A 12,562-nucleotide genomic window follows, 5' to 3' on the forward strand; every position below is an offset into this window, starting at 1 on the left:
TGCTGAAAACATCAGCATCAGCAAGTGGCTGCTCTAGTTGGCAGTGCTCATGTTTGTCAGGAATTTTTCTCGACAAAGGAAATCTGAACTAGTATGAACAGCACGAGCCCAAAACAGGGCTTTTGCAACAGCCACTGATCCAGTCACCAACTACCTTTGCCTTGACAAGCCCTAAGTGATAGATTTTGTGAGTGTGGTCTACAGAAAAGGCCCCTTGTGCTCTTTCTGCACAGCTTTGTTTTTTTATTTACCTTAGAAATATCTGTTGGGCTCTGCCTCCATCTATCAGGACAGAGTGATGGCTATACAGCAACTCAAGGGCCTACCTTCAGCAAACCAATTTGCTACTTAACTGACTGTGAAGGAGGCCACATGGGCTGCTGACTCCCACAAGGTCTGAAATCTGTCCCCGCCCTGCATCCCTCATCTGTTGGAGAGATTTAAAAGTGCCCTTTTTATTCCTCTAACCTGGTAAAAATGAAGTCAGACTGAAGGCAGTTCCCTACACCCAGCACACAGAGCAAGATTTACTGACAAACAGAGAAGTCCATTACTAAAATCTATTTTTGCAATAAATCTAGCCTGTGCTGACCAATGAAGACAGTTATTGAATCAAAGCTCTGGAAGAAAATAATCTTTTATAGGATGTTGCAGCTTTGTCAGGCATTTCAGAGTTGATTCCAATTTGTCTGGCTATTTTTTCCAACAGTGGACACAGCGGTCGGGAAAAGCACATCATCTGAACAGCAGAAATCAGGATACTGCCCACAAGACCCAACCCCCCAAAAGAATATATCTGCTTCCTTATGCCATAAGGGGCATTAATATTAGAATGACAAACATTCCTTCTGGTTTGCTGAGAAAAGGTTCATTTGGGGAACTTAAGCCCTTTGCTCTGAGTATTGACTTTGCACATGCATTATAAAAAAAGAAAAAGTGACCCCAAAGTACTTTGCCTTAATACTGAATTCTTTACCAAGCTACATTTAATAGTGGTATTTAATACTTGTTCTTTTAACAGACACAGGATGAGGAAGGACCTCTCTGGACACCAAATCTTCTCCTTTCCCAGCTAAGTTTCTCCACGCCCTTCATCCCAGGCAGGGATCTCTCAAAGGCTGCAGAATCAGTTGGAGATTTATTCCCTCCCTCATCTACCACTTGGGAGAATAAAACTAAGACCTTGTCCAACATGCTGAGATAAAATGGGAAAAGCTAATTTAACCCACTATATTATGGTCTGTGGACAGTCTGGAGGAAGTTTTTCCTTTTTTCAGATCAGTTTATGCTACCTTAACTTAGCCAAAGCTAAACTGAAAAAAGCCCTCTGTCAAGGAGAAAACCAGTGGTCACAAAACCATACAAGACCTTTGGTTAAATTACACAAGTTTAACTGGCTGCCCTTTCCTCTGTGAATAAAACCAAGAGCACCACAAATGAGTGGCATGGCCAGAAATCCTGCACCTGTCTCCAAACATTGGACATCATGGTCCCCATGGCTGCATAAGTCTCACAGCAAAAAAATAGTCAAGGCTTGAATTCAGATACCTGAAAGTCTTTGCACTTACATGGGCATCATAGAGTGACTGTAAGCATGGGAATCACTGATCAGCCTCGTCCTCTTTTCTTACAGCGGCCACAGAACATTTAAATCTTCTTCCTGAGGCACCATTAAGACCCTCAGGATGTGACTCATATAATTTGCCAGCAGTGTAACGCCCCCGCCACCAACGCCAACACCAGAGACACCGCTTGGTGAAAGTTCCACCGGTGCTCAGAGGACAGTGCTGTCAATACCAAACACCCATCTTTTCTTTGTCTGCAGGGCTTACGTGATTTCAGTTTATTTCTTAAAATACTCTGTGGCAGAAGTCCCAAGTAAAGGCCTCTGTTGCAACACACTGGAGAGAAGTTACCTGGCTTTGGTGGGACGGAGGTGCCTTTGCCAATCTGACCTGCTGGCATTTTTGCACCCAGGCCTGTTCCGTCCTGGCACCGCAATTCAGGCAAGTGCTGTTGTCACACTGCTCTGCTAGGTCTTGCAGGAGCTCTCAGCTGGCAGCATTATGTGGCAAGACCAAAACCAACAAACAAATAACAGGGCTGCCATCAAGACCTTTCCTCAAAGGGCTTGATATTCCCTCCTCTCTGTTTAAATGGTGTAATGCTGCTAAGCTTGCTCCTGGTTTCCACGCATATAGGAGCCTTCTTGCCAAAGATTTGTGACTCAAACAACAAACCTCGTGAATGGGAAGAAACTACAGGTGTGTTGGGAAGGGACATCAGGTGGAGGTTTATTCCTTGACGGCCATGGGTCCTGTGGGACCCCAGGGATGCCATTCGCCACGACATGCTCTAGCTATTCAGATCATGGCTCTCGCAAAGTTGTTCCACTTACTTTGTCGGCGGCTGTGAGTCGTGTCCAGGGTTTGTCCGCCCTCCTGTCATAGTCCTGTGCGTCTGCCACTTCCACGTAGTCGCTGAAGCGGATGAGGATCTTCCTCTCGCGTAGCTCTTCTACCGTGGGCCTTTGACTCAGCTGCAGGTTTGAGGAAGGAGTGGAAAAAGACAGCAGGACTTCACTTTTTCCCTGCAGAGTGCTGCTTGGGGATTTATTTTACTACAACCATTGTTACGATAAGAAGACAGTACAGACATTCCCAGTACCATTGTTTTTATCAACCTTTCACAGAGTTGCTACTTGGGAGATAACCTCTTGTTATAGCACCTTGAATATCATCCCACCTTGCTGCCGGAGCAGCCCACCGTTGTTTGGGAAGCAGCTGTGGCGGAAGACCCTAATCCCTGGCTGAGGTTGGTCACCCCTGGCAGAAATGAGATTTAATGCAAGAAAGTCTCCTAGTGCACCAATGTCTCAGGAAGAGATGAAGACCACAACTCAACTTTAAAACTACCTGCACAGGCTGTGTGTGCTTCTGTGCCGCCTGGGAAGAGTCAGGCAAAGACACCGAGTGGCTCCTGCCCTGAATTATGTGTAGACGGTGAAAAACAATTTTCCTTACCATTCTGATATTCTACAGACTTGTCCTTACCTCTAGAAAAGGCAGGCAGGGTGATGACTAGTGCTCATTGAACTTTTCACTGTATGCTGCAGCTCTATTTTGTGTCACAGTGTATTTGACTTTTAACAGTTTACATTGCATAATACAAGCCCCCCCAAAAATTGCAAGGGTGGATCGTATCATGTCAAGAAAGCATCTTCATTGTTCCAAGCATTTCTTTCAAATTCCACAGCAGAATAGGCAGCCACAGTCAAAACTCTCCTCTCAAATTAGAAACAGTAGTGTGCTGGTAGCCCACGTATTGTACAGCCAGTTACGTGGCTAGGGACAGGAACTGGCTTTCAGGGAACAATTCTCCTTGGATGCACAGCATGCTGATTAATGTCAAAAGCAATTACACAACTGTTTCTAAAGAAAGTGGTACATACACGTGTGCATGTGGCTGTATATTAGCTGGAAAAGTTTCACTATTAGAGTGAAACATTTGCAATCATGATGCATCAGGAAAAATAATATCCTGCTAACAATTAGCTATACAGTATATCATGCTATTGCCACTCACTAGAAATAGGTGTGTTTTGCAATACTTCACCCTTGTGAATAGTGAAAGGTCTAAATATTTCATGAAATGCTTGAGACTATTCTGCAAACTTATTTAGGCTCCTGAATCCTGACATGCAATTCCATCTTCCTCCCAAATTAAGTATTTCAGTTCCCTGCATTTCATCTTCCAGGGAGAATTAAGATTCAAAACAGCCAGGATACTAAGTGGAGGGTGAAAAAGCCCACCTTTCTCCAGCATTTGGGTGCTGATGCAAGATAGCTCCATCACCCCATCCTGCCTCTAGCTTTAAATCCCTGTGTGCTGCTTCTTGGCATGGATGGCTGCCTCTCTCTTCTCTTTTTAGAAAAGATGGTTGTGGTGGGAGGTGACAGTGGGGCTGCTCTCCTTACACTGATAGCCCTGAGCATGCACTCACAAACTGAGTTCAAACATCTCGTGTAGTCTGCAGAGCTGCACTAATGCCCTGCCTGTGAGATGCTCAGGAGGACAGGAATCAGGTTCTACCCCACCTGGCTGCAGCCCAGCCATTTTGCACACACCAAAGGCAGAGAAATCATGGAAAGAAAGTGCAACCAGGAGCACAGCTCTACATTCTGCCATGTAATGCCCTTCCCTAGCACAGCTGGCATCAGTCAAGTTGCAGCTCAGCAGGCAGTACATGTGTTGTCTCCAAAGCCATTTTAGGATAAATTATGACATTTAATAGGGGGAAAAACTTCTTGATGGTTTCAAAAAGAACAACTTTGAAACTTCTGAATATTGCAAAGATCTTTTGACAGTTTTCTCACATCCACCACCTTCTATGGGAGGCATGAAGTTTCCTGGGGCAAGCTGCTCTGCATGTGGTTGTCACACAACATTCCTCGTATTTCTTCCAAAGGCTTCCCAAGAAAAGACCCATTTTGTACACCCACGTTCAGGCCAGGCATGCTCAGGTCAGCCAAAAAGCATGTATGCAGTGAGGTTAGCAAGAAGCATGAGCAAAACTCAGACTACATGTTTTGGGGACCTTTTTTTTTAAAAAAGCAAAATGCATACACAGCAGGCATAACACTTTTGGCTTTTTTTAGACAAGAGGATAAACATATCTCTGAGCTAGAGTACCATGTCAGAAAAGCCAGAGGGCACAACAGACTGAAGCATATATAGATTAAAAAATGTTATTTTTCCTTCTAACAGAACAGAATCGTCTCTTCAGCCTGCAGCCCTGACACCTACACCTAAGTCACCTGCAAGCCAAATACACACTGCAATTAATAGACGGGCTTTTAACAAATGCAAGAAAACCAAAGTGCTAATACCACACTTTGAGTATAATCCCAGTTACACTATGAGTGAGGCTTCTCTCTGTCCTACAACTCATCTTGAATATGATTTCAAATTGGTAGTTTTTTCTAGCAGCCCTAGTACTAGGAGCTGCAGGTTTGTTAGCACCGAGACATTATTATTCAGATAGCACAGCACAGTTTTCCTTCTGATTATTTAAAATCTAACCCCTCACTATGGGAATAGAGAATCTTTATGCTGAAATAATCTTATGACTACACCCCAAAATTGCAAAGATAAGGGTGAGACTCCATCTTTACTTCCATCAGCTGCTTCTTTTCTCACAACAGCATGAATTAAGGATGAATCACCAATATTATCTGTACACTTCTCAGCTTTTATCATGTTAGGACATAGCCTAGGTGTTGTTTCAGATTAGAATAGAATTTTTTAAAAAATAAATCGTCTTATTACCTGGAGTATGATGACACCAACAAAACACGAAATCCTATGAATTAAACTCTGTGTTTCTAAATGGCTACAAGGGAAGCAGGAACTCCTACAAGCTTTCCAAGCTGGAAGAGGACTTTCAAAAAATGACTGGCTCTATTTCACAGCTTCTGTCAGCTCTTGACATTAGCTGGCTTTCAGGTTTGTGCTAATCGAAGTGATTAGCAAGTTTGTACAAAGGAGAAGGAAGGTGGCTGTTGATACACTGAAACATGCTGTGCCAGGCTGCTGTCTAGGTGGTGTCAAGAAAGCAAGAGCATCAAGCACCACAGAGGTGGTGATGCTTTTGCTGGCTATGTGAATTCATTGCTAGTCTTTACCTCAATGCTGCACTGGATCTTAAACAGCTAATTTGGCTTCCTTGTGCACTGGGTGTGGGTTAAAATCAAAGAAATGACAGTAAATGTTAAGGGTCACATGATGAAATGAGAGGCGTCTTAGGTAAGTTCTCATGTTTGCAAATGCACAAAAGTCAAAGCAGGTGCATCACCTGCACATTTTACACCACTGAAACTCCCTGTGACCCTTTGGTGGGTATGAAGAACAGCGCACTGAATTATACATGAAGAAATGTCAAGGGCTTAAGCACATTATGAAACTTTGGTGTTAATGTGCATTTTTCATTCTTAGGTGACACCTGAACGTAAGACAGACTAAAAGCTGCTTCTCTTCCTCTGAAGTCATACGACTATTACTGTATATTATTTTTAGATGCCCTGCCATTTCTTCAGAAACCTACAACCAGTGCAATTTCAGGTACTTATACACCCCATCAGAGTGGTGGGCAGTGTCTCCATCCCCACCGAGCAGTTGGAGCACGCGAAGCACAGAGACAGAGCAACCAGCTCAAGGTGACCCAGGAGGCCTGGTGCAGAGCTATGAACAGAAAAAAGATGCAGTGACTCGTGCCAGTGCTCTGGCTGTGAAAGACAGTCCTGAAGTCCACAGCTTATACCACATAGTTCACGTGTAGCCATAAATCTACATATTTTTACATATATAAATACACACACACAAAATATATTCAGTACATTAAACTGAAGTGCCAATCCGATCATACTAAATGTAAAAAGAGGGACAACCACACTGAGTGGTTTTCTAAAAGCAATTAATTAAAGCTACATTATTTGAATGGTTAACAAACTGCCCTGCCTTGTTCTCATGCCATTGCAGAGGTTTCTTGTGAGCTGCTAAGCACGAGAGTCTCTCAGTATGTTTGGGCTACCCAGATCACCCTTAACTCTTAAACAGCTGGGGAAATAGCTTTGCAGAACAGACTCTAAGCGGCTCCACACACTGTAGGTGTCAGTTCAATGTCTGTTCACACTGGCGGCAGAGCTCACCTGAGATCTCACCTTGGAGTTTATTTTTATGACCTGTGAGCTGCGGTCTCTTGGGTCAAAATTGCTTAACGCTGCACAATCCTTCTTGGGCAACACGTGAGAATAAGCTCTGCTTCTTCTAACAGGCAGAAAGAATAGGGCACGTTTGAAACTTACAGTAAAAGGATATGGTCAAGGACACGATGCAATTGCCTGCACGAGGTAGTGGTGCTCCAAGGGGGGAGGAAGGGATCTTACTGAGTTGGCTTACTTCTGTTAATGTCAAAGGGATGTGCATGTGTGTGTCTGGACTTTTTCTGGGTGTGCCACCTGGGCATATACGCTTGTATTTGCCTATTTGTGAAGATTTGTGAGCTGAGGGAGCAGGATAACTTTACAGTGAGTGACCTCATTATCTGAGTGTGAACCAGAGCGAAAATCCCTTTTGAAGTAAATGGATTTGTATTAATGTAAAAGCAGTGTAAATGAGGACAGGACCTCCCATGTCTCATCACAGGAGGTCAAGTTTTCCTCTGTATATTCTGGATCACTGGAGATGAAAATGGGCATGTTTCAAGCTTCGATACTAAGCCAATTTGCAAGGGAAGGTTTAACACAAACCCCTTTTTCTCGGCGTGGGAAATGAAGCAAACCCAAGCACTGCCACCAGGTAAAGTGGAGGGGAACATACTCTTGCCGGTCTGGTCTTGGGATTTAGTCAAAGGAAAAATGCTCCGTTTGCTCCACTTCAGTCACAATGAAGCTCGTTGTCTTGTCACACCATCATTGCCTGCTTTGTTACCTCGTTAAAATGTTATGGTTGTTATTTAGGGAAGAAACCAAGGTGAAAAATTACAGATCCTAACTAGCAGTGCACACAACCCCCTCTCTCCTTTGCTCTCGACCTTTTGTGGTAAGACATAGGAGCAGGATGTGATGAAATGACCCAAAGACCTTTCCCACTAACTCTAAATGCAGTTTATCCAAATTAGCTGCTAACACTTTTTCTTCTCTGACCTCCCACCCACCCTCCCCGCCTCCCTCTCACCTTCCTCTGATGAGTCCCACCTTTCTCAAGAGTTCATTATTTTGAACAGCCTGTGCTGATGCAAGCCAGTGGAGGTCAATTAAAGAAAAGATTGAACAACAAGATATTTCCCAGTGAGGCACCCGTGAACAGAAAGTTTAAGTTGTACCAGGGCAGGAATTTAATGGGAGCAAAGATTTCAGATTATTTCATGGATTTTAAAAAACAGCCACATCTCATAATTTTCATTGTTGATATTACAGCTATGAGATTTTTAGTTTTGGAGCTAGACCTCCGGGAAAAATTAGCTATTGGCAGTTGGGGATAGGAAGCAGTAAACAGTTCTGGGGAACGGGGAGCATGATGCTATTTGAGAGAAGAGAAGGTAGGAAAAGAATAGTTTTATTCCTCTTTGCAAGTAATTTGTAATTTGTTCTGTTAATCCAGGCTACAACTCGCTCTCTGTAATGGAAGTCCTCAGGGGGAGTTCAGGCTTATGTTAATTGCCTTGGTGCTCGGCCAAATTCACTGTGGTTCAGAGAGGATAGATTCTTAGTAGTAATTCCTGGGGGTCCACATCTCCTTGTGGAGGGGACCTGCCTGCAACACTTCTCCCAGAGGGCATCTCCACATTAATATTCCTGGAATGGGCTTGTGGGCCAAGATCAGTGCTCAGAGAAAACCCCTTCCTAATCCACATGTCCCTTCACTCAAATGATGCAAGTCCATGTGCCAAAACTGCTCAGTGGGCCCCGAGGGGCAGGGAGAAGGAGCACAGGGGTGGCTGGATGTACAGAACCCATCCATGGGCATCTCAGGTGACAGGCAAATATACTCCACTTCTCCTTCCTCAGGTAACAGGGACATGAGCTACACAGAAACTAACAGCATTTGCCTCCATTTTGTTCCTTGAATAGCAGCTATTCCCTATCCCCAGTTAATTTGGAGTTAGATGAGTCTGAGAGAATGAAAAGTGCTTAAAGGGGCAGCTTGCTATAGGTCACCTGATTTTTTAAATTTTTTTTTTAGAAATTGCCTGTCCAGATGATGAATTCAACTGGGTATTTATTGCTGACTTTAATAAGGCATCTAGACCTGGCAAGGTAATCTTACTTATTACAGTATGTCATGTTACAACTTATCATCATAATACTGTAACAAAATGTCAGTGCTGAAGGAATTTTAAGAACACCTTTTTAATGGATGAAGTGGGTTGTTCCCTTGGAGTTGGAATGACGCCACCAAAAAAACAGCACAGTAGCAGTTTCTATAGTGCAAGGTCAAGTCTTGTCAGTGCTTTCTGCAGAATCCCCTTCCCTTCTTATTATCAACTACACACGGTTACAAGGAGGCAACATGGCATACTTTCCTTATGTTGAATTTACCCTGTGGGTATGTGTGTGCACTAAGAGTCAGTGCAAACAGAAAGGTCTGCTGGGCAGAACACCTGCCGTGCTCAATTAAACTTCTGCTTGATCTGAGGTTTAAAATCCTTTGGTAATAAGACTTCAGTACAAATCGACAGAAGGAGTCTGCTACTCTGCTGTAGACACAATGACACATCTGGGACATGCTCACGAAAGATAGAGCTGGGGAATAACAACAATTTTTGCAGGATTCACTACGTGGTTGGCATTTCTAGTTGTTATCTACTCACTTGCACACTTTATTCACTTCTTTCCTCTAGTGATTTCTGAGCTTTTATGGCAGTATGTTTGGTAGGTGAGAACAAAATTTGTCATTAGACCAGGCCTGTGGTTCTTTCATTAAAATTATATGTCACTAGAACAATTTACAACAGTTTAAAAAGATGATCAAAATCAAACAATGCTAAGTCATGTTGATACTAACCTCACAAACATGGGGGAGAAAAATCTTTACTAGCGAAGAAGCCAAAAAAGGCTAAAAGGAATGTGACTGGGAACAGGGGTATGAACATTAAAGAGCTGACTGCAAGGGGCTTGGACTGATGCTGCTCTTGCTGTTGTTCCTACTTAAAAGTGCAAACAAGACAAAGAAAGAAGTCTCAGAAAACTGTTGAGGTTTCAGGGAGCAGAAACTGCTGCGATGCTACAGCAGCCTGGATGTTTTAGTTGAGCATGTGGCTGTGGCCTCTGCCTGCAACAGACAATTCATGTACTTTGTACCTTTCCTACAAAATAGCAGAGGATGGGAACTGTAAGGCAATAATGCCGTCTGAGTTAGCAAGCCCTCACTTCTTAGGCAGCAGATTGGGTATGGGTAGCTTTGCTTTTTATCTATTACAGCCGTTCATCAAACGGCATCAAGCTTTGGATTGGATTCCTGTATGTGTTTACCCTTCAATGTACAGGGAAATCAAAAGCCTGGTAAAACGGTATTTCTAGCCTTTGCACAGAGTGCAAGTCCAATGAAACATCTGCAATGCAGTTAGGATCTTTTCTTTCAGGCAGTGCTACAAGGGGATGCGAGACCATCCCTGCCGTTGTGTCAGGAATTTGTTTTTAGAATAATATTACAGCTCTCTGGGCCGCATTCCTTAGCTCCTGGAGACAACAGCAGTATCCCCCCCGTTGGTGACCAAGAACTCTGCTGATTTAGGTGAGCTTAGAATAAGGCATGAGATTTTTAACCATGAAAGAAAGCAATCCAGCTCTCTGAATGTAACCTTTCCATACATATTTAGAGCCCTTTCTTTGTTATTATTTATACCATGAAAGCTTGTGATCACAGAGGTCAAAAAGACTAAGCCACCTAAAAATGTACAGGAAGGGACTGGTGCTGCTTCACAAATATGTGAGTTTTTAGGGGGCTTTCTCCACCTCTGGAGATAGGAAATATGTCAGTGGTGAAATAAAGTTTATCTGCAATAACACGATGGATTGTTGGCTATGTATGTTGAGGCATCTATAGACATTTACACCAGCTGCGAAACTGAATGTGTGCATCTGAAATGACTGTTCTTCAGTTTTAAGAGTAAATGACTTTCAAATGGGAGGAAAACCAAAACCAAACTATGCTGTTCTGTTCATCCTTCCCTGCCAATACAAGATTGTTTCTGCACTATACACCATTTTGCGAGTGCTTGTCCCTATTTAGTTTAAATCCCTCAAGTGACAATCTCCATTTCCAGAAAAAGTCTATTTCCCAGTTTTATGCTTTTTTTAGGTGGGATTTTCAAATGCAATCAGCATTGTTTTAACTTTGTTCCTTTGTAATGGCTGCAGAAGCCATTACATTTACAGGGAGCAGGGTTAGACCAATGCTAGGCTCTCTATCTTTCACTGTTCAAAGCTCCTTTGGTTATGAAGACTAGATCTTCTTTTGTCCTGTTTCAAAATGTTACCAGCAATAGCCTGCAAAGTGGTTCCCTTCACTCTCTGTGGACTTACACCCTGTAACATTGGTGATTTCTTTTAAAGATTCTTTTAAGACTTGTTCCATGCTCTACTTCTGAAAATGGTCTGAGAAAAAGGAAAAAGGTAAACAACTGTGCAGTAGGGAGAAAATTACAGTAGTGTCATAATAGGATCAAAGTTGCTTCTCACCTTACGTGTTAATCTTCTCTTTATCTCTCGTTTTTCCTCCTGCTCCTCTTGCTCATTCCGGGCTGTAAAAGATTTACAAGGATCTCAGGCTGTGGACTCATCAGGCATGCACAGTATGCAACAAAATAAGCCTCTCCATCAGTATATTAATGTTTCAGGACCTCTCTGACGCACAGCATGTCCCTCTGGGGCTGGTGAACTTCCTCAATCTGTAGTTACTGTGCTTCTTCACACACTTCATAAAACATCTACAGCCTCCTTCCTTTCCCTGTGTTGGCATCTCTTCACGTGTGTCACATTCTAGAAGGGCCAGGCAGCGAGCCAGCTCTTCAGAAACCGTTATCTCCCTGCCCACAGGCCTGGTGGCCTCAGGGGGTTCAGCTACGATACGGTTGGATTGTGCGAGGCTGCAAGGTCAATGGTTGGAAAAGAAACACATGCTTTTTTTTTTTTTTTTCCATCTACAGAATAATTTCTTGCAGCTACTCTTTGGAGGGAATGGAAAAAGAATTCAGAATAGGGGTGCCAGGCAAAGTCTGCAACCTCCCATGACCTGAGCAGAGTAAGGAGAGAGTGTCCTTCCATCATGAGCCTTCACAGCATCACACTGGAGTGTAAAAGCACATCTTAGGGCAACTCACTTTCAACATTAAGCCAAAAGATCATGTTACAAGTTCTTGCCAGGGCAAGCCTGAACCATTGTTCCTCAAGAGGACAATAACATTTGAGTACACTAACTCTTCTTCAACTTAGGAGCAGGTTGTCATGCATGTCTTTGCACTGAACTTTACTGAAAGTCACTAAAAGCCCAGGTTTCTTGGCACTCAGCTCCTCAATCAGTTAGGATCCGTTTCCACTGCTTTGTTGACAGCTGAACTGCTCCTTACTCCAATCACGCCTGTGCATAACAGATGAGAGCAAACACAACTCATCAGCTTTTCCAACAAGTACCCTGTGCCCCTGGTGTGATCTGGTTTTCACCCAGATAGGACTAGCTCAGGCAGGAATAACTCTCTGCAGGGGCGATCACGGACCTCAAAGGCCAGTTTGGGATAGGTGACTTGGTTTAAACTGTCCAACTTGGACTGAATTAAACGCAAGGGGGAATCCCACATTCCTCTCCACTGATCCTGTGGGAGAAGCAGGCACCTCTGACAAAATGACAGTAACAAACTGCCAGACGTAACTTCTTCAGCCATGAGAGCACAGGTCAGCACTCCCACTAACCAACTGGGACAAGCCAAAAATAATATAAGGAGGTCCTAACCCAGCAGAAGTGTGCCCACAGTGGAGGAGATGCAATGTTTCAAACCAATGTGTTC

At 43.4% G+C, this 12,562-nt stretch overlaps 1 protein-coding gene across 3 annotated transcripts in view; it reads right to left on the reverse strand.

The window, feature by feature from the left end:
- PHACTR1 (phosphatase and actin regulator 1) overlaps positions 1–12,562 on the reverse strand; it is a 305,821-nt gene that overhangs the window by 3,461 nt on the left and 289,798 nt on the right. For all 3 annotated transcript variants that reach the window (XM_010573211.1, XM_010573212.1, XM_010573214.1), the window contains 2 exons: positions 11,241–11,302; positions 2,399–2,539 (listed from right to left, as the gene is read on the reverse strand). In XM_010573211.1, the coding sequence (XP_010571513.1) occupies positions 2,399–2,539; positions 11,241–11,302 (203 nt within the window). The remainder of the gene's footprint in view (positions 1–2,398; positions 2,540–11,240; positions 11,303–12,562) is intronic.

This window comes from Haliaeetus leucocephalus, unplaced genomic scaffold, assembly GCF_000737465.1.
Source record: "Haliaeetus leucocephalus isolate CR32 unplaced genomic scaffold, Haliaeetus_leucocephalus-4.0 Scaffold373, whole genome shotgun sequence".
In the NCBI taxonomy this organism is placed as follows: domain Eukaryota; kingdom Metazoa; phylum Chordata; class Aves; order Accipitriformes; family Accipitridae; genus Haliaeetus; species Haliaeetus leucocephalus.